Source organism: Mustela putorius, unplaced genomic scaffold (assembly GCF_011764305.1).
Source record: "Mustela putorius furo isolate JIRA1106 unplaced genomic scaffold, ASM1176430v1.1 tig00003869_pilon_pilon_pilon, whole genome shotgun sequence".
Classification (NCBI taxonomy): domain Eukaryota; kingdom Metazoa; phylum Chordata; class Mammalia; order Carnivora; family Mustelidae; genus Mustela; species Mustela putorius.
This window is the reverse complement of record NW_025422021.1, coordinates 11823863-11844943: the sequence shown is the minus strand read 5'-3', so window position 1 is coordinate 11844943 and position 21081 is coordinate 11823863. Positions and strand designations below refer to the sequence as shown.

The window sequence follows — 21081 nt, the reverse complement described above, 5'->3', positions numbered from 1 at the left end:
ACCCAACTTTTGTTACAACATGGACGGGACTGGAAGAGATTATGCTGAGTGAAATAAGTCAAGCAGAGAGAGTCAATTATCATATGGTTTCACTTATTTGTGGAGCATAACAAAAGGCATGGAGGACATGGGGAGTTAGAGAGAAGGGGGTTGGGGTAAATTGGAAGGGGAGGTAAATCATGAGAGACTATGGACTCTGAAAAACAATCTGAGGGGTTTGAAGTGGTGGGGGGGGTGGGAGGTCGGGGTACCAGGTGGTGGGTATTAGGGCACGGATTGCATGGAGCACTGGGTTTGGTGAAAAAATAATGATACTGTTATGCTGAAAATAAATTTTTTTTTAAAAAAGGAAAAAAAATAAAAACAATTTAAAAAAAAAAAAAGAGTTTCCAGGATGAAAGGAATATATGTTTTCAGATTGAAAGCATCAACTGAGAGCTCAGCAAAATAATAAAAAGAACTACACCAAAGTATTTCACTGTGAAGTAAAAATGACCTGGAAATCTTTCAGAAAGAGAGAGAGAAAAATAAAATACAAAATGCCATATAAAATGTCATCATACTTCTAAATAGCAATACTGGAAGTCAGATGATCATGAAACCATGAATACAAAATTCTGAATTCTGAACCAGAATTCTATGTCCAGTCAAACAATAAAGCAAATACGGCTTTAAATGATAACCTTTTCAGATGAGAATTTAAAAAATTGACCTGTATATCCTTTCTTAGGAAGTTACCCAAAGATGTATTTCAGTAAGATAAAAAAGTAAGCTAAGAAAAAGGAGGGCATGGAATTGAGGAAGTGGGAACTGAAGCCCAGGAAAGGGACTCAGGGAAGTCAGAATGATCGCTGGGCAGGCGGCCTAGAGAAGGGCAGAGGACTTGCATGAGGGAACTCTAAGAAAATCAAGAACAGAGATAATTTAATATTACTTAGATGAATATTTGAACACTAATATCAACATACATTTGACAGAACTTAAAGAACATATGGAAAAAAACTGAGGTATACAGTCATCAAAGCAAATACACAATTATTTTAATCTTGGAAAAACATTTTTTGCAAACAAAGAAATATAATCATGGTATATTAGTTGGCTCCTCAGAGAACAATATTTTATTATAATAATGATTTAGCTAAAATTGCGACATAATTATTTCAGGGGAAGGGGAGAATGGGAAAGGGACAGCATTAGAAAGAGGTAAATCCTCAACTACAAGGCCAGACAGAAAATGTCTAAAATTGATAAATCAAGATACATATCTTTAGAACTAAATATATATTTTTTAAATATACAGATTATTTAGAATATAATTTCATATCAGAACAAACAACTAAAAAAACCTGGAAGTGGTTGTCTCCATGAAGCAGAAGGGGTAAAGCTAAGAACTGCTACTCTTATTTTAAGCTTTTTGGTGGTGTTTCATGTTTTAATTCTGTGTATCTATTAGTTAAGAATAAAAACTAATTTTAGAGAAAAGAACGTAAAAAAATCACAAAATAAAGTGAGTCGCAATAGGCACAAAACAACTACTACATTTACTGAGTACTTCTAACAGTGACACAGACACGGGACACATATTACCCCATTCATTCCTCACAACTTTCATTTAAAGGACAAGAAGATGTGGGGTGCCTGGGTGGCTCAGGTGGTGAAGCATCTACCTTCAGTTCAAGTCATGATCCTGGAGCCTTGGGATTGAGCTCTGCATGATTTCCCTGCTTAGTGGGGAGGCTGCTTCTCCCTCTGCCCCTCACCCTGCTTGTGATCTCTTTCTCAAATAAGTAAGTAAAATCTCTTTTAAAAAAGACAAGAAAATGTATTCACTTGGAAAAAAGTCTCATTCTTTTCTCTCTTGTTCATGCATGAGAGCACGTCCACATAAATCCATAGCAAATACAGCTACCTCAAAGTATACTTAAAAACCCAACTTAATGACAACTTCTTTTCTACTCCACAATTTTTTATAAAAAATATATTAAAAGTCATTTGCTGGACTCTATACATTTTTTGAAGAAATGCTGTATTTTTTACTTACAAAAAACAGTTTTCTGCTTTCATTTCTCTCTTCTTTTTTCTTTTCTAGTTTTTTCCTCATTTCTATTTCATATAATGCATTCTGTCGCTTTATTTCTTTAGCATCCCTTTCTTCATGTTTTCTCCTTCTTTCTTCTTCCTCTTTATGTTCCTTGATTCTAAAGTAAAAACATAACTAAAATTGAGAGCAAGGCAGAAAAATAAGTCATATTTTAAAGAAATGAATTAGATTCTAACCTGGGATGATTTGAAGCTGTGGGGAAACTTATGAATTTCTTTGGGGACAAGAACAGATATATAAAAAGCAGTTATTAAAGCAAATCTAATTTTGGTTAGCCCAGAATTGTCAGTATTTTCATTTCTCCAACATTTGTTTCGTTCCTGACCAAAATTAAATCCTATGCTAGATTCAAATATTACTTTCCTTTAGAAAGAACTAGCTAACTGAAGGACATTATAGTGTAATGGTGACATTATACAGAAAAGTCCTTAATCCCTAGTGTTTCTCAACTTCAGCACTACAGTTCTAGCCTCTTAGGAAATGGGCTAGCCACTTTGGCTGTCATTCTTTCTCTAGCCAGCATTCACTAGCTATTGCCGCCTTCTGCGTGGTAAGCCACACAGGGCTTATGAGTGAGTGCTTCAGAGATCCCTGAGCACCCTCCTTACTGCAGGGCTGTGTTCTGGGAGATGTAGCTCCAGCTCTACGTCTTCAGCCCACCTTCCCAGCCCCATCACCATCACTACCATGAGCTTCCACCATCTGTACTTTATTGCAAACTCTGAGTGTCTCATCTTGCGATCAATCCTCTGCATACTGGCAAGTCAGCTCAGCCTGAGATGCCTACTGGCCCATGCATCCTTGTCAGCCAATCGAGTGTGCAGGTTGCTCCACTGCCATTCTCTATCTGCTGCTGTCTCTAATTTTTTTTCTTCCTGAACAGATAGACACAGGGTAGCTCAACAACAAACTTAGATGAAAAGATTGGGGAATAAACCTTTCTTTCATATGCATCCAATCCAAAAGAATGTTTTCTTGGAGACTCATCACTCAAGCTTCAGAGGGGAAAATTCCTTTTCCCTGTGCCATGGAGAACTACACAGTAAAGTGAGCCAGTAAGTTCACTTTGGTATTATGAAGCCAACGCAGGACAGGAGATTCCCAGCTGATGCATCTGTACAGAGTAAGCAGCTTTAGAGCCACAGTCACTGTCTGTGGGAGGAGCTAAGATAAAAGTCACTGCAGTTTACAGCTAAACCAGGTTTATGATTGCCCTAAAAATACTAGATTTTCAAAAATTTTTTATTGTCTATTTAGTTTGTTAGAATTATTAGATGCAAAGAAGATTCTTTGAGCTGGTGAGACACCCACTGATGAAGAATGGGAGAGCAAAATTCCGCACAGAGGGAAAAACCTGTGAGAAAGCCCTGAGGCAAGCAAAGGTTTGACAGGTGCTCAAAGGCTTGGAGATCTGTATGATAGAAGTAGAATAAGTGGGGCACCTGGGTAGCTCAGTGTGTTAAAGCCTCTGCTTTCCACTCAGGTCATGATCCCAGGGTTCTGGGATCGAGCCTCGCATCAGGAGCTCTGCTCAGCAGGGAGCCTGCTTCCACCTTCTCTCTCTCTTTCTCTCTCTCTGCCTACTTGTGATCTCTACCTGTCAAATACATAAATAAAATCTTAAAAAAAAAAAAAGAAGTAGAATAAGTGAAGGGAATGAGTGGTAGGAAAGGAGGTTGAGAAGATGAGGCCAGATCAGACAAGGGTTTGCAGGAGATTGTCATTTCCATTTTCTTTTAAATGAACAGAAAACCACCAAAAAGTTTTTTTTTTTAAGATTTTATTTATTTATTTATTTGACACAGAGAGATCACAAGTAGGCAGAGAGACAAGCAGAGAGAGAGAGGAAGAAGCAGGCTCCCTGCCGAGCAGAGAGCCCGATGTGGGACTCGATCCCAGGACCCCGAGATCATGACCTGAGCCCAAGGCAGCGGCTTAACCGACTGAGCCACCCAGGCACCCTGTGGGAGAATAATATGACCAATTTTTATTTTAACAAAATCTCTCTGGATGATGAAAGGAAAAGTACTTAGGAAGAGAGAATAGGAGGCCAGTTAAGGAGTTGAGGCAGTAATCCATGGGACATGAGGGTGTCTGGATTAAGATGACAGCAGTAATTTTAAGATTCATTTTGGAGAAAAAAAATTCAGTATCAGTTGCTGATAGATTTGGTGCGGAAAATAAAGGCACATGAAGAACTGAGGTGTATTCCTAGGTTTCTGATTTGAACAACTGAGTGAATAAAGATGCAACTTTTAGAAATTCCACTGCAAGGGTGGAGAATCAAAATTTTATTTCATATTAGACATTTAAGATTTTTTACATCTTTGAGACTTCCAAATGGAGATGTCTTAAAGGCAGTTGGATATGTAAAGCTGGGACTCAAAGGAGTGATCTGATCAAGAGTTAAAAATGTGGAAGTTCTTAGATTTAAGATGGGTTTCTAATCATTAGGAATGGTTGATGGTCACTTAAGCCCTCATCTCTCTGCTTTTTCTCTGGATGATCTGATCCGGTGAAAGTGATGCAAACTATCCTATGATGATTTTTCCTTCTTCTGAGAAGCTGATGAGATAGATAAATAGTAACTGAGTTATTCTTAAGCAAGGTCTATTGGCTTCTTCCCAGAGAAAGGCTTACCTATCAATAGAAGGAAATAGAATTATATGCAGTATCTAAAGATATTATTAAATTTCTTTTCTTTTTTAAAGATTTTTATTTATTTATTTGACACAGAGAGAGAGAGAGAGAGAGATCACAAGTAGGCAGAGCAGCAGGCAGAGAGAGAGGGGGAAGCAGACTCCCTGCTGAGCAGAGAGTCCGATATGGGGCTCGATCCCAGGACCCTGAGATCATGACCCGAGCTGAAGGCAGAGGCTTAACCCACTGAGCCACCCAGGCGCCCCTAAATTTCTTTTCAATAATTATGGTTAAGCTTCTTGGTCAAAACCCCTCCGTTTGGGGATTTTGGTGTCAGTACGGTCCCTCATTTGCCCCATCCTCATTATGTCCACTGGGCTGTGAGCCCCAGGCAGATTCTTAGACTGCTGAAAGCCCAACAATGGAACAGACTGCCCAGGTCTGCAGCTTAGAGATTGTTTTAAAAATGTAGGAAATCTCTCTTTCAGGCCCAGGATCAGCAATTATACAGTGTGTTTTAGCTATCCATTGCTGAGTAGTAACCCCTAAATTTAATGGATTAAAATAATAAACATTTATTGTTTCTCACCATTTCTGAGATTCAAGAATCTGGGAGTAACTTAGCTGGGTGGTTCTCCAGAGGTTGCAGTCAAGATGTTAGTTGGAGTAATAGATACCTGAAGGCTTGATTGAGGCTGGAGAACTATTTTTAAATATCTCTTGGCAGGAAGCCACAGCTCCTTGCCACATGGACCTCTACATAGAGCTGCCTGAGTGTCCTTATGCCATGATATCCTCAAGAATGAGTGATCCAAGATAGCAAGAAGGAAGTCACAATGCCTTTTTTAAAAAATTTCTTTTCAGTGTAACAGTATTATTGTTTTTTACACCACACCCAGTGCTCCACGCAATACGTGCCCTCCCCAATACTCACCACGTGGTTCCCCGAACCTCCCACCCCCCGCCCCTTCAAAACCCTCAGGTTGTTTTTCAGTGTCCATAGTCTCTCATGGTTCTCCTCCCCTTCCAATTTCCCAAAATGCCCTTTATATCCTAATCTCTCTCAGGATGTTACACCTCATGACTTCTACTCATTCTCTTCACTGGAAATGAGTTACTCTATAGCCAGCACTCAAGGGAGGGAGGAATTAGACTCCACCCTCTGAAGGGAGGAGTATCAAAGAATGTGTGGACATATTTTAAATCACCACCAGGTAATACCTGAATAGCACTTGGTTGTACAATTACCAGGGCATGGAAAAGAGTGTTGCCTCTTGGTATCCTGTAATTTCCATTTCTGTGTGATTAAAATAAGGTCTTTGCTCAAAGTGGAAAGTCATTCCAAATTTTGGCATGCCGTATACACCCAGCCTACAAGGCACATCATGACCTGGCCCTTGCCTCTTCCCAATCTCATCTTTAACACTGCTCTCTTAGGCCTCTTATTATAGTCCTCTTGCCTGCTTGTAGTTACCTAAACCCATCATACTTTAACTCACTTCTGGGACTTCACCCCTGCTATTTCCTCTGCTTAAAATACTTCTACATCTCCACTATGCATGACTTACGCCTGCTCAGATTTCACACTTTGTTGCTAGAACTGATCTTTTCTAAAAATTAGCCCCTTCTCTAGACTGGATCAGATGTCCATTTTATATACTTCCACATATCCTGTATGTATATTTGCCAAAATATCTATTATCATACCCTAATTATCTGTTCCATATTTATACCCTCCTCTCCAGATTGTAAACTTCTTAAAGAAAAAAGATAATTGTATTCATTTTTGCATTTGCAGTTACTAGAACAGTGGCTGGCAAACGGAGATTGTCCAATAAATGTTTATAACAATGCATGGATGAATGAATTTATTAATGAATGAAAAAATAGTCTATCTTAAAGTTTTTTCCCCCAACAGACTCGTATTTAAATTTTTTTTCTTTTCTATTTTAAATAGGGCTCCACACCCAAAATGCAGCTCTAACTCACAACCCTCAGATGAGGAGTCCCATGCTCTAACAACTGAGCTAAACAGGTGCCCCAGAATAGACTCTTATTATTCAAGAAAGTGGGGGTAAAAACTCTCTCTTCTACTACATGGTCCTCTGTATCTATTCAGGTTAATACCAGTGTTAGTATTCCAGTTCTATTGTTCACTTCAAGAGGCTTTTTAAGGGCTAATTACCATTCCTACAGTATCTTAAGTGACATACATTCTGAATTGTATCAAACTGACACATGAATCAACATCCAACACAATTGTACTTGGTGATAATTTTGTAAATTCATATACCTAAAAAAATTTATAATAATAGATTTGCATTTTCCTTTGTTGTCCTCAATTACAGAATTGAATGTTTCTTAATAAATTTAAGATATAGAACTTATGGAAATTTGCAAATTGGCAACCCAAACCCACATGTCAAATAGCCTTCCCTTCCTAAGTCCCCATAATGCAACAAATAGAATGGAAGAATTTCTATATCACTACTAGAAACTAAATAAAGCAAAGTCTTACCTTATACTTGAATTTTCAAGAAATTTCAGCAAAAAACAGGGCATTCGAGAGTGCAATCAAGTTAAGTAATATTTGGACATCATTCACAAAGACAAAGCCCACCAGGAAAAAGAAAGGAATTTAAGGTGAGCTCAGAGCCCAGTCAACATCTCCTAGACTACACTGAAGATAAGCCAAAGAAAAAAAAAAACCTTAGACCTGCTGGAACCTCTAACAGCACATGGAAAGCACATGGAAAGACCCCCATGGAAAGGGATCCTGTTGGCCTGATCACAGCCTACATGCAAAGGTTATAGGTAGGTAGATGGCCTGTGAAGGTGTTACCACTTGCCAGGTAATTTCCTGGAGATCAGTCTGTTACCTGCAATTATCTCAGCCACAACAGCCAACATAAGAGAGATTTCTCAAAGATGACACATTGCTCAAATATTTGCCTCCGTATGCCAATGGCGCTGTCCCTAACTTGTATAAACCCTTGGGCATTGACACTGACAAAGAAAAAATTATAAAAAATCCAGGGGCTCCCCCTTCTCTTTTTACTAAGGATTACAAGAAATGAAGACTAAACAATATGGCAATACATGTATCCTGAGAATCGATATCTATGTCACTCAGACATTTGTGACTATGAGAAAACACACACACACACACACACACTGTACACACACACCCCTACCTCAAAACCATAACAACAAAGAGAGACAGATTTAAGCACATAAAAATTAGTATCTTCTTGGGGCACCTGGGTGGCTCAGATGGTTAAGCATCTCCCTTCAGCTTGGGTCATGATTCCAGGGCCCTGGGATCGAGCCACAAGTTGGTCTTCTTGCTTAGTGGGGAGCCTGCTTCTCCTTCTCCCTCTGCCTGCTGTTCCCCCTGCTTGCTCTCTCTCTCCCTATCAAATAAATAAAAATCTTTTAAAAAATTAATATCTTCTAAATACTAAAACCACTCAGGGGTGCCTGCTTGACTCAGTTGGTAAAGCACATGACTTTCAGTCTCAGGGTTGTATGTTCGGGCCCCATGCTGGGTATTGAGATTACTTAAAAATAAAATCTTTAAAAAGAAAATACTAGGGGCGCCTGGGTGGCTCAGTGGGTGAAGCCGCTGCCTTCGGCTCAGGTCATGATCTCAGGGTCCTGGGATCGAGTCCCGCATCGGGCTCTCTGCTCAGCAGGGAGCCTGCTTCCTCCTCTCTCTCTCTCTGCCTGCCTCTCTGTCTACTTGTGATCTCTCTCTGTCAAATAAATAAATAAAATCTTTAAAAAAAAATAAATAAAATAAAAAAAAAAGAAAATACTAAAAACATTCAGAAATGATGACAAAAATCTGCAATATGTCTAATAAAGATTAATATCCAACATATATAAAAACTGCTTTTTAATCAGTTTTTAATCAATGAAAAACGTACACATCAATATGAAACAACCTACATAACAGAACAATGGAGTAACCAATTTATAACAAAAACCAAAACAGGTGAATATTTACATATGAAAAAATAACCTGCCACACTAGAAATTGAGAGAAATATAAATTAGGAGATAATACTTTTTGGTCCATTAAATTATTTTTTTTAAGATTTTATTTATTTGACAGAGAGACAAGTGAGAGAGCGAACACAAGCAGGGGGAGTGGGAGAGGGAGAGGCAGGCTTCCTGCAGAGCAGAGAGCCCAATGCAGGGCTTCATCCCAGGACCTTCAGATGATGACTGAGCCGAAGGCAGATGCCTAATGACTTGAGTCATCCAGGCACCCTGGTCCATTAAATTCTGAAAAAATTACTGCCCAGCATTGATTATAACATAAAAAGGGTACCAGAGATCAGTGATGATTACATATTTAAAGCCTTCTCAAAGGCAGTTTCTCTCCACATGTAAAATCCAAGCTCGGTTAAAAAAAACTACTCTATATAACTACATCTTTGGACAAAAGTAACAAAATACATAAGGTCAGGGATGTTCACTACAGCATTGTTAGAAAAGGAGGAGGGAAAAATCCAAACTTCCCTCAATAATAACACAGTTAAACAAATAATGGTACATCCTTAATGTACAATAAGATTATTTTAAAAGATGTGACAGATCGATATATTCTAGTAAAAAAGATATTCAAGGTATATTTTTGATTGAAAAAAATGAAGTCACAGAAAGATACATTGTAAAACATTCATGGCTAAAAATATATACACACTTATATATGCCCTGTATACAGATATGAGTAATAGCAACAGAACATTCTGAAGGGGTAGTCACAACTTTTTTTTCTATTTATTTATTCATTTATTTTTAAAGATTTTATTTATTTATTTGACAGACAGAGATCACAAGTAGTCAGAGAGGCAGGCAGAGAGAGAGAGAGAGAGGGAAGCAGGCTTCCTGCGGAGCAGGGAGCCCGATGCGGGGCTTGATCCCAGGACCCTGAGATCATGACCCGAGCCGAAGGCAGCAGCCCAAACCACTGAGCAACCCAGGAGCCCCTATTTATTTATTTATTTTTGTCACAAACTATTTATAATGCTGTTTGAGAAAAGGAAAATGGGACTTAAAGAGACACTGAAAGTGTGAATATGAAGATGGGTTTTTCAATTTTATTCCAAATTTTGTTGTATCAAATTTTAACAAGTAAATATTCATTTCCTATTAGCAAAATTTTAAAAAAACTTTGAAAAGTAGACAAATATATGCCCAAATGTTAACAGTGCCTGCTTTGTTTTTTTGTTTTTTTTGTTTTTTTGGTTTTTTTGGATCACAGTTTCTAGTGATTTTATTTTTATTATTTTTATTTTTAAAAGATTTTTATTTATTTATTTATTTATTTGATAGATAGAGATCACAACTAGGCAGAGAGGCAGGCAGAGAGAAAGGAGGAAGCAGGCTCCCCACCAAGCAGGGAGCCTGATGTGGGGCTCGATCCCAGGAGCTTGGGATCATGACCCGAGCTGAAGGCAGAACTTTAACCCACTGAGCCATGCAGGTGCCCCAGTTTCTACTGATTTTAATTTTCATCTTGTTTTATTGTATTTTGTAATTCTATAATGATCATATATTAATAATATGTTTAAGTACAAAAATAATTTTTCTTCATAAGCGTAATATTGTTTAAAATGTTTATTGTTTGAAATTTAAAATGATCCATGCATATTTAAACTATGATGTAAAGAAACTGGTAAGTCTCACATTGGAAAAACAAGGTGGCCAGCAGATGAGGAACAGACTTTTTACTGAATCCCCTTTGTGCCTTTTCCTATTTGTATGTATCAGCTGTTTAGAAAAGTAAGTAAAATTATACACAAATACAATTCCCTCTCCTGACATATATAGTAGCTACTTCTTTGAAAGAGTTAAGGTTTGATTTCTATTTACTGACATAGCAAAAGCTCATAATATACTAGTAAGTGAAAAAATATCCAATGATACTATTGATCTGATTCCATTTTATAAAATATGAGTATATATGCTCAGAAAAAAAGTCTGTAGCAGTGGCTCAAAGATTGCCAGGGCCTGAGGGTGAAGAATAGAACTTAGTGCAAAGGCGCAGGAGCATGAGGGAAATTTTGGGGTGCTAGAAGTATTCTATATCTTGACTTAGGGGTAGTTATATAGCTATATGCTTTTTAAAAGGTGAATTTTATTAGTAAATGTAAATTACAGCTCAATGAATCTGACCCCCTCCACCACCACCAAAAAATATATGGCTATATACCAACATGCCAAAAAATTACAGATTATTGCAGTAGATTAGATTATTGGTCAAAAAGACTCACTCTCTCACTTCTCATTTCCATTGGAGTCTATTTCTCTATTCCATGCTTGTTAGACTTGGCCATATGTTTTGCTTTAGCCTTATGGTAGATCAAGTGCACTTCCTTGACTTTGCCTTTGAGTTTAGCCACATTTTTTTAAAATTAATTTATTTTCAGCATAACAGTATTCATTATTTTTTTACCACACCCAGTGCTCCATGCAATCCGTGCCCTCTCTAATACCCACCACCTGGTACCCCAACCTCCCACCCCCCCGCCACTTCAAACCCCTCAGATTGTTTTTCAGAGTCCATAGTCTCTCATGATTCACCTCCCCTTCCAATTTCCCCCAACTCCCTTCTCCTCTCTAACTCCCCGTGTCCATGTTATTTGTTATGCTCCACAAATAAGTGAAACCATATGATAATTGACTCTCTCTGCTTGACTTATTTCACTCAGCATAATCTCTTCTTTTAAGCTCAGGCTCATTCTCTTGCATCTCTGTCAATACCATGAGAAAAGTTTCCCCAAGTCCCTTTATCCTAGATCTTAAAAATGAACATACATGGAACAGATCAGAGCCCTCTCCACAGCAACCAGCAAACCCAACCAGTTCTGTAGTGTGCAGAAAAGCTGTACAACCAGGCTAAAACAACCCACAGATGCATGAGAAATCAATGGTTTGCTGAATGCCACTGGATTGTGTGACTGTTATGCCACATTATTGTGACAATAGTAACTAATATATTATCTCTGGGTAAGAGTAATAGAGATTTTTTAACCCTTCTTTGTATTTTTTCTACTTACTAGGTATTTCAGCATGTATTACTTTTATAATCTGAAAAAAAAGCTTTTGTGAGAAAGATAAGATACAAAAAAGGTAATTCATATATACATACTGTTTTAAATGATCATTGGCAAGAGCCATTCTATCTCTGCGTTGTTTTTCTGCTTTTTCTTTTTCTTCTTTAAAAGATTTTTCAATGCTGAGTTTCAATTGTTCTTCCCATTTTTCATCTGATTTTATTTTATTCTTTTGGAATTCAATCTGTGCATCACGTTCTTTCATAACTCTACTAAGAAGAAGTCCTGACTACAAAAAAAAAATTGTGGCATTTTAAGAAAATAAAGTCTAATTATGTATAGATAACATTAAATATAGAGAGAAATGCAAGAAAACCCAAGTAGTACATGAAAGCGTTTCACTCTTTCTGTCTGGTACAATTGGTATTGCTTTGCAAATTCAATAGCCTTTTTTCTTTCTCCTTGTTTGTATATTTCTTCTTCTATATCAAGAATTTGTCTTTCTGCCTCTACTTCTTCATCACGCTTCTTTTTGGCTTCAAGTTTCTGTTCTTTCATCCCCTAAAAAAAGAAAAAAATCAGTCTTCTATTTTCATTTTTCAACTCAATTTCATAAAATTTAACATTACATATAACAAAATAATTTGAGCTTTCATTATGAGCTATTGTATTTGCATATATCATTAATAAATAAAATAAGATGTTACACTTATAAGCTAATATTTTAATTGAACTTTTGGGTAGGTAACATGTTTAATATTTTAAATATTAATATTTTTGGTTCAAAACCCCAAAATATTGTAAAGATATACAGTGAAGTTCTCCCTCTAATCCTAGCTTCCACCAGCAATCTCTAAGATAACCACTATTATTAGTTTCTTATATTCACTTCCAAAGTTCCTTTCCATATTTATATAAATATATATATTACTATTTTTATTCCTTTAAAAAATCAACAGTAGCATATTTAATGCTCTTCTACATCTATGAGGAGTCTATCCAATGTGTCACGTCAGATGGAGTCCTTCTTCTCCTCTATGGGTCATACTTCATATGTCTTAAGTAAACCTTACTTTACACTAAAATCCTGAAGATAACCTATTATTTATTTTAAATTTTTACTGTTTTACTTTTCACATCTGGGTTTTCATCCAGCTGAAATTCATTTTTGCATATTCTATACCATAAGGATATAATTTCATCTTTCCATATGCCAATTATCTCAGTATTAGTTACAGAATACCCAGTCCTTTCCCTTCTGTCTTGACTGACATTTCTGTCATATGTCAAGTTCCCATATATAACATGTGAGTTTTTCTAAGCTCTCTATTCTGGTCTATTGTTTTTTCAATCTCTGTGCCTATAAAACAGTTTTTACTACTACATTTCTACCACATTTACTATACTTCTTCTTATTCTTTAACATCCATGGAGATACAAAGCATTATATACAGTGTGCTACTTCGGTTTATTTATATGGTATATTCCACTCCCCCATCCCTTTATGGATCAGGGACTTCTTTAAAATCATGTTTTTAGGAGCAAAATCTACATACCCCCTTTTAGTATAGTTTTACAAATGCATAGTCACTTATAGAACAGTTCCATCCTCATGGAACTCATGCCCTGGTATACCAACAACTCCCCCCATCTGCAATCCCTGGCAACCACAGATCTGTTTTCTTTCCCTGTAGTTTTGCATTTTTTAGAACATAACATATATATGTAATATATAATATAATATATATAGTAATATACATAATATGTAATGTAATATAATATGTGATATAATATATTATAAAATATGTACTATTGCACATGCTATATATATTACATGTAACATATGTAATACATGATATCAGCCATGACATTTTTCCCTCTTCTAGAAAAAAAGAATAAATTATGAACACTATTCCTAAAGCAAGGTACTATAAGCTTTCTATGTCCCTTCCCACAGCTGGGAGAAAATATTTTTGAATCAAATATCTAATAAAGGATCTGTATTCAGAATATATTTTAAAATTCCCTAAACTTAATAATAAAAATTAGAAAACAAACCCCACTTATTTTTTAAAATATTTAATTATTTATTTTAAAGAGAGACAGACCGAGTGAGAGAATCTCAAGCAGATTCTGCGGTGAGCACAGAACCTGACTCAGGTCTTGATCCCAGGACCCTGAAATCATGGCTTGAGATGAAACCAAGAGTCAAACGCTCAATTAACTGAGCCACCTATGTGCATGCCAAAACAAACCCCATTTAAGCATGTGCAAAAGATTTCAATAAACACTTCACCAAAGAAGATATACAATAGAAAATAAGTTTATAAAAAGATGTTAAGCATCATTATAATCAGAGGCATTCAAATTCAAATTATAATTGTAATTAAAACTACTTCACACCTATTAGAATGTCTATAATTAAAAAGATGGACCATAGAAAGTTGGCAAGAATGTGGAGAAAATAGAACACTTATACTCTTATGGGAGTGTAAAATTAGAACTACTTCTGAAAACAGTTCAGAAGTTTCTTACAAAGTTAAATATGCAACCATCATATTATCCAGCCATTCTACCCAGATATTTACCCTAGAGAAGTAAAAGTGTATGTCCACATATAAACTTACACATGAAGGTTCATATGCAGCTTTATTTATAATAGCCCCAAACTGGAAACAGCTCATATATCAACATTTGGTTGATGCCAAAACCATCAACCATTGAACAGATAAACAAACTGTGGTATGTCCATACAAGGGAATACTACTACTCAGCAATAAAAATGAATGAATGATTAATATACACAACAACATGAAAGAATTTCAAAACAATTGCATTGAATAAAATTTATAATAGAAAGCAGCTGAGGGCAAGAGTGCCTGGCTGGCTTAGTCAGTTAAGTGATGGACTCTTGATTTCAGCTCAAGTCATGATCTCAGGATAGTGAGATGGAGCCCTGCATTTGGCTCTGTGCTTAGCAGGGTGTCTGCTTGAGATTCTCTCTCCCTCTGCCCTCCCCCAAATCCTGCTTGCACAGGTATGCGTGCGCTCTCTCTCTCTTAAATAAATACACAAATCTTTAAAGAAAGAAAGAAAGGAAGGAAGGAAGGAAGGAAGGAAGAAAAGAAAGCAGATCAGGGCTGCCTGGCTGGCTTAGTCGAAGGAGCATGTGCCTTTTGATATCAGGTTTGTGAGTTCAACCCCCACACTGGGTGTAGAGATTACTTAAAAATAAAATCTTGAAAAAAAAAAAAAAGAAAGAAAGGAATCAAGCAGATCAGTTGTCTGAAAAAGAGTGAGGAGGAATGAGAAGCAATAAACTGAGCACGAGGAAACTTTGGGTGATGAGTATGTTCATTATCTTAATTATAACGGTTTCAGGGGTGTATAATTATGCCAAAACTTATCAAATTGCACACTTTAAATATGTCTACTTTATTGTGTCACTTCTCCTAAATAAAGCTGTTGAGAATGTGTTTCAAAGTATTTTTTATGGTATTTTACATGTAAAAAAAACATATAGAAGAGTACTAAGAAAAGAGAGTGAGTCTTCAGTGCATGTGTACTCCCGGGTGATTAATACTTACTGCATATGTGTTAGTCCAATGTTTTACCACTTCTTGGGATCGGAAATGCATTTCTTTCTTTGCCTTTCTTTCTGCACGAAGACATGCTGCTTCTCTTGTCAAACTATCAAGGCTATCTTGAATCCTTTTCCACTCATTTTGTGGAATTATGGTAACCTCCCGGAGATCTACCTTGCTAGGTAGAAGAGGTGGATAGAGAGCTTGATCTTCTTCAGAGTTCTTTATTTCTAATAAATTTTAAAGAATGAATGTTAAAAACTTTCAAGAGTTTAAATGTTTTTTCTATATTGTCATGATATCTGGAAATTATTTTAAATAATTTTATTCTTGTTAGTTTAAGAACACTGAGATAAAAAAAAAAAGAACACTGAGATTAAGCACAAAATATATAAGAACTTGGAATCAAAAGACAGATTTGAGTCTTCCCTTGGTCATTTCCTTACTCTGTAAACTGAGATAAGTCATTCAACTTTTTGGAGACTCAGTATCAACATCTTTAAAGTTGAGATCAATACCTACCCCAACAGGCTGTTATTAAAACATTTTTTCAAAACTGACCAAGTAGCAGTCTATAAATGGATAATTTGGGGGAATGTTCATCTTTAGAAGTTGTGGACATCATCATTGACTCTATTCAATCCCTTCCTAATTGAGTAGCAGCAATGTAATTTGGAAAACTACGGTCTCAGGGTGGGCCTCATTAGTTTAAGAATACTTGCATCTCCTTTGCCAATAATTATTTCTGTAATAAGCAAACAAAAGGAAAAGAGATTTATTTGTGACTTTTAGACAGGTTCTTTCTTGTTCTTCTGGAAGAGACATCTGAGAGTGACTCTTAAACTAGATATGACCAAGGAAGCATAAAGAACAGACAGACAACCATCCTATGACCACAAAAGGAAGCAGCCTTACAGTGAAGCTATTACTGTGAACCACAAAGGAGAAACAAAGGAGGAATGTGGGGCAATAAGTGTCTCATTATAATGCCAAATCAATCAGACCTGAAGCCTGGAGTTCCTGTTACATGGGCAAATAAATTTCCTTTTTTTTAAATATGATTGAGTTGGATATTCTATGTATGACTTAAAAAGCATCATAAAGGAACTACCACATATGAACTATGTAAATCTAGGTAAAATTATTTAACTCTCGAGTTCCTTAACTGCAAAATGGAGATATTAATAGGGCCTACTTTATGTGGTTGATGTGAGAATTAAATGAAGTTATATATGTAAAAAAATTAGAATAGGATGTGGCACACAGTATGTTCTCAATATATGTTAGTTATTATGTTTACTATTTTTATTTTAAGATGAATGAAACAGATGTAGGGAGAAAAGCAGAAGCCAGAAATCACATGACTTCAGAAACAGATAAAGACACTGAGAGAAAAGCTGCAAGGATCAACTAGAGTCTCCTTGGGGATTGAATTAAGGTTGATGGGATTGAGAAATTGGTTGCTAAAGTGTGAGTTTAGAACCACAGGTACCATCTTGCCTATCACATACCAAGTCTCCGCCCGCATAATAAGCTACACAAAGCTGGGAAGTAGAATAGTGTCCTGGATCAAGTTATACCTAAATTCCCAGCTATATGGGGGACCTGGGTGGCTCAGTGGGTTAAGCCTCTGCCTTCAGCTCAGGTCATGATCTCAGGGTCCTGGGATCGAGGACTGAGGACTGCATCCCGCTCTCTGCTCAGCGGGGAGCCGGAGCCGGCTACCACCCCCCGCCGCACCGTCTCTATGCCTACTTGTGATCTCTGTCAAACAAATAAATAAAATCTTTATGGACATTGGGGAGGGTATGTGCTTTGGTGAGTGCTGTGAAGTCTGTAAACCTGGTGATTCACAGACCTGTACCCCTGGGGATAAAAATATATGTTTATAAAAAATAAAAAAATAAAATAAATCCCCAGCTATGTGAGCCAAAATAGTCCCCTTTGTTTTAACTATCATAAGTTTGATTAGTCACTTGCAACCAGAGTCCTGACAAATACATCCTTGTAACAAATTTCCTTTGTTTTGCCTAAACTGACTCAACTTGATTTGTGCTACTTGCAATTAAAGGCTAACTAAACAAAGGTTACTACGTTAAACCATCTACGTTTTGATTAACATATTGTTAAGCATATTAGTATCTTTTTCTTGTGACAAGAACTTTAAAGATCTACTGTCTTAGCAAGTTTCAATTATGCTATATAGTACTAACTATAGTCCCGATGCTATACATTACATCTCTAGGACTTATTTATTTTATAATAACTTCAACTTTGTACCTTTTGGCCTCCTTCACCATTTCTCCCACTGCCCATCTCCTGCCTCTGGCAACCACCAGTCTGTTCTCTATGAGTCTGGTTTTGGGGAAGGTTTTATGGAGTTTGTTTGTTTGTTTGTTTGTTTTTTATATTCCACATATATAAATGACATCATACAGTATTTGTCTTTCTCTGTCTGACTTATTCCCCTTGAAGTCCATGTTATTGCAATGGCAAGATTTTCTTCTTTTCTGGGTCTAAATAATATTCTATTGTACATATAAACCGTATTTTCTTAACCTATTCACCCATTAATACACACTTAAGGTTGTTTCCATATTCTAACATATGTAAATAATATTGCAATGAACATGGGGGTGCAGATATCTCTCTGAATTAGTGTCCTCATTTTCTTTGGATAACTACCCAGAAGTGGAACTTCTGAATCCTATGGTTATTCTATTTGTAATTTTTGAGGAACCTGCATACTGTTTTCAATAGTGTCTGGACTAATTTACATTTTCAACAAGAGCGCACAAGGCTTCCCTTTTCTCCACATCCTCACCAACATTTGTTATTTCTTATCTTTTTTTTTTTTAAGATTTTTTATTTTATTTATTTGTCATAGAGAGAGAAGCGAGAGCAAGCACAGGCAGACAGAGTGGCAGGCAGAGGCAGAGGGAGAAGCAGGCTCCCTGCCAAGCAAGGAGCCCGATGTGGGACTCGATCCCAGGATGCTGGGATCATGACCTGAGCCGAAGGCAGCCGCTTAACCAACTGAGCCACCCAGGCGTCCCTACTTATCTTTTTGATAATAGCTATTCTAACAACCACTATTTTTTAAATTATGTTATGTTAGTCATTATACAGCCACCATTTATTTTGGTTTTGATTTGCATGGTTTCTTCTTTGACCCATTTTTTAAAACCTAAAAGCATTTAATTTCTTCATACTTGTGAATTCCCCAAATTTCTATTATTGATTTCTAAGTCATTCCACTGTTTTTGGATAATATGTTTTGTATTATTTCTATCCTTTTAAATGTATAAAGGCTTGTTTTATAACCTGTCATATGGTCTATCCTGAAGAATGTTCTATGTGCATTTGAAAGGAATATATATTCTGTTATTGCTTTTGTCTTTTAAAAGTTTCATCAAGCTATGTCTTGAAGAGCTCATTGTCTGGAATTTCAGCTTGGTTAATTTAGTTGTCAGCTAATAACTGGACAGAGTTTCATTAAATTAAATTTTATTTCCTTAAATAAGTTTCCCAGACTTAGCTAAGAAATGTTCTGTGAGGGGTGCAGCATGACTTCAATGCTCAGGCAGATAGTTTACAACTCTGTCTTAGCCTTTACTTTTTCTTGCATAGAGCCTCAAATTCAGCCAGAGGTGAAAGTTTCATTCTCAGGTATTTCCTGGGCATGTGCACAGCACGATGCATGCATTTGTCCTTATGAATTCCCAGGAATAAGTAGAATCTTCAGCCCCCTATGGACATCTCATTTCCCAGGTATTCCTCTTAAGTTTTTTGGTTAGTTTGTTGTTTGTACCAACAGTTACCTAGTGGTAACTGATGTAGTCATCAGACTGCTGTGATGTTAAAAAAAAAAAATGCTACTGATCATTTTAACAAGTATACCCAGTGAGCTCTGAGTCAGGTCAAATAAAGTCAAGCCTTGTGAGTGGGATTTTCCAGTGAGACAGGTCAAATAACAGTTCTTAAAAAGGGGGGAGATTTGGAGAGGATCCAATCCGGTTCCACCCCCTCCATATTACTAAGCCACTGGATTTCACTGTGGTAGCAATGGTTTTCTAGATCTCCATGGGCCTAGGAAAAAAATATGGGATTAGAGCAAGTTAAAATGGCAAAAAACATACTGTTGTTACCAAGATTTGGCTATTTTTCCTGATAAACACTCCCCAGTTATTGCAAGCCTTTGGTTAATTTCCTGAGTTCTCAAAAGAATGTTGGTTCTGACAGGTTTTTTTTTTTTTTTTTTTTTTGGTCAGTGTTCTTTTTCATTTAATAAAGAGGAGGACTTTTGGAGATTGTTATCTCCAAAATAGATTTCTGGCTGATGTCACCCCACTAAATCTTTAGATAATCGTTTTACAGATAGCTGTCTACATATCTGAGCCCCTCTCCTACTTCACTACTTCAATGGAGATTATAATTTAGTAGTAAGGCTCAGATAGTACCTTTATTTTGTTTACTTATTTGTAATCTCCACACCCAACATGCTGTTCACACGCACGACAAGAGTCACATGATCTACCGACTGAGCCAGTCAGGTACCCCTCGGATGGTAACTTTTGGATTGAATGACACAAAACATTATTTAATATCTATCAGATAAATCAAAGTACTTTTACTGTAGTACTCTGTATATGAGACAGTGAGTATGTGAGACTAATTGTGTTTTTTCAATACATGTCATATGGGTACTTTCTCTCTCCAACCAGTCAGGACCTTCTGCTGCTACTTCATGGTCCTTCACTGCAGAAATACCCATTAATGTCCACTGGTGAGTTAATGTCTGGCCCTCACTCTACATCTGGCATAAAGAGGCGCTATTGCTACAGAAGTTCAGGCAATGACATGAAGAAAGTCCAGATTCCCAAGGTCCAAGTGGTCACGATGACAACATTAATTGGAAATTTTACAGACTTAAGAAAATAAAATCATTGGAATTGCTAAAGAGTTCTTTAGATGCCCCCCTAGGCTACTTCTATTCAAAAATCAGATTTTTATAACAGGTCGTCTAGATTACACTATCTAAGTAGAATTATTTTTTACACTTCTTCACTCTAGAGATGAGGAAATTGAGACATTGCCATTAGAGACTTTGCTAAGAGCAGTCAGTAGGTTCACAGCACAGCCAAGACTCTAATGAGGTCACTGATATTTCCAAAAGATATTCCAATTCACTCAGTGAATAACAAAAGCTTAAGGGAATTCAGCAAACACCGGACTCTTGGAGCTGCTATTGCACTGTTTGAGGATCAGGCCAGACGGTCAACTGGGAGTCTATGACTTATCTTTTCTCCGCTTCTATTACTGTAAACTTTTCCCACCCACCTATTCATCTGAAGGCAAAACCGTCCGTTTACACAGAGCCCAATGATGCCCTGTGGGGATGCTTTCGAGTTGGTTGAGCCCTTTTCAAAAAGTAACCAAACTTTCATTTGCCACCCTTACTCTATGCCTGGAGGCCAGAAACAATCCCTGTGCCTAGATAGGCCAGTTTACCTCACCTGTATCTTCCTTTGCCCGTCCACAGCGCCTTCCAAACCGCACCAGCATCTCTAACGAGGTAGGTGCCTTTGGCTCTTTGTGACTTGGAAAGATGACTGCGATGCTGGGCGAATAGCGCTCCAGCCTGCCGAATGTTTGCCAAACTGCACAGTTGCTTAGCAACGCCGTCGGA

The 21081-nt window shown here is 37.0% G+C and overlaps 1 protein-coding gene across 1 annotated transcript in view; it reads right to left on the bottom strand.

Annotated features, from left to right (window-relative positions):
- The window catches only part of CFAP210 (cilia and flagella associated protein 210), a 36973-nt gene extending 15900 nt beyond the window's left edge, over positions 1-21073 (bottom strand). Inside the window, exons 1-5 of the mRNA XM_004744095.3 lie at positions 20909-21073; positions 15396-15622; positions 12196-12369; positions 11904-12097; positions 2042-2198 (exon numbers count right to left, since the gene is read on the bottom strand). Coding sequence (XP_004744152.2) covers positions 2042-2198; positions 11904-12097; positions 12196-12369; positions 15396-15622; positions 20909-20957 — 801 coding nt within the window. The 5' untranslated portion in view covers positions 20958-21073. The remainder of the gene's footprint in view (positions 1-2041; positions 2199-11903; positions 12098-12195; positions 12370-15395; positions 15623-20908) is intronic.
- Between the last annotated feature and the right edge of the window lie 8 nt (positions 21074-21081).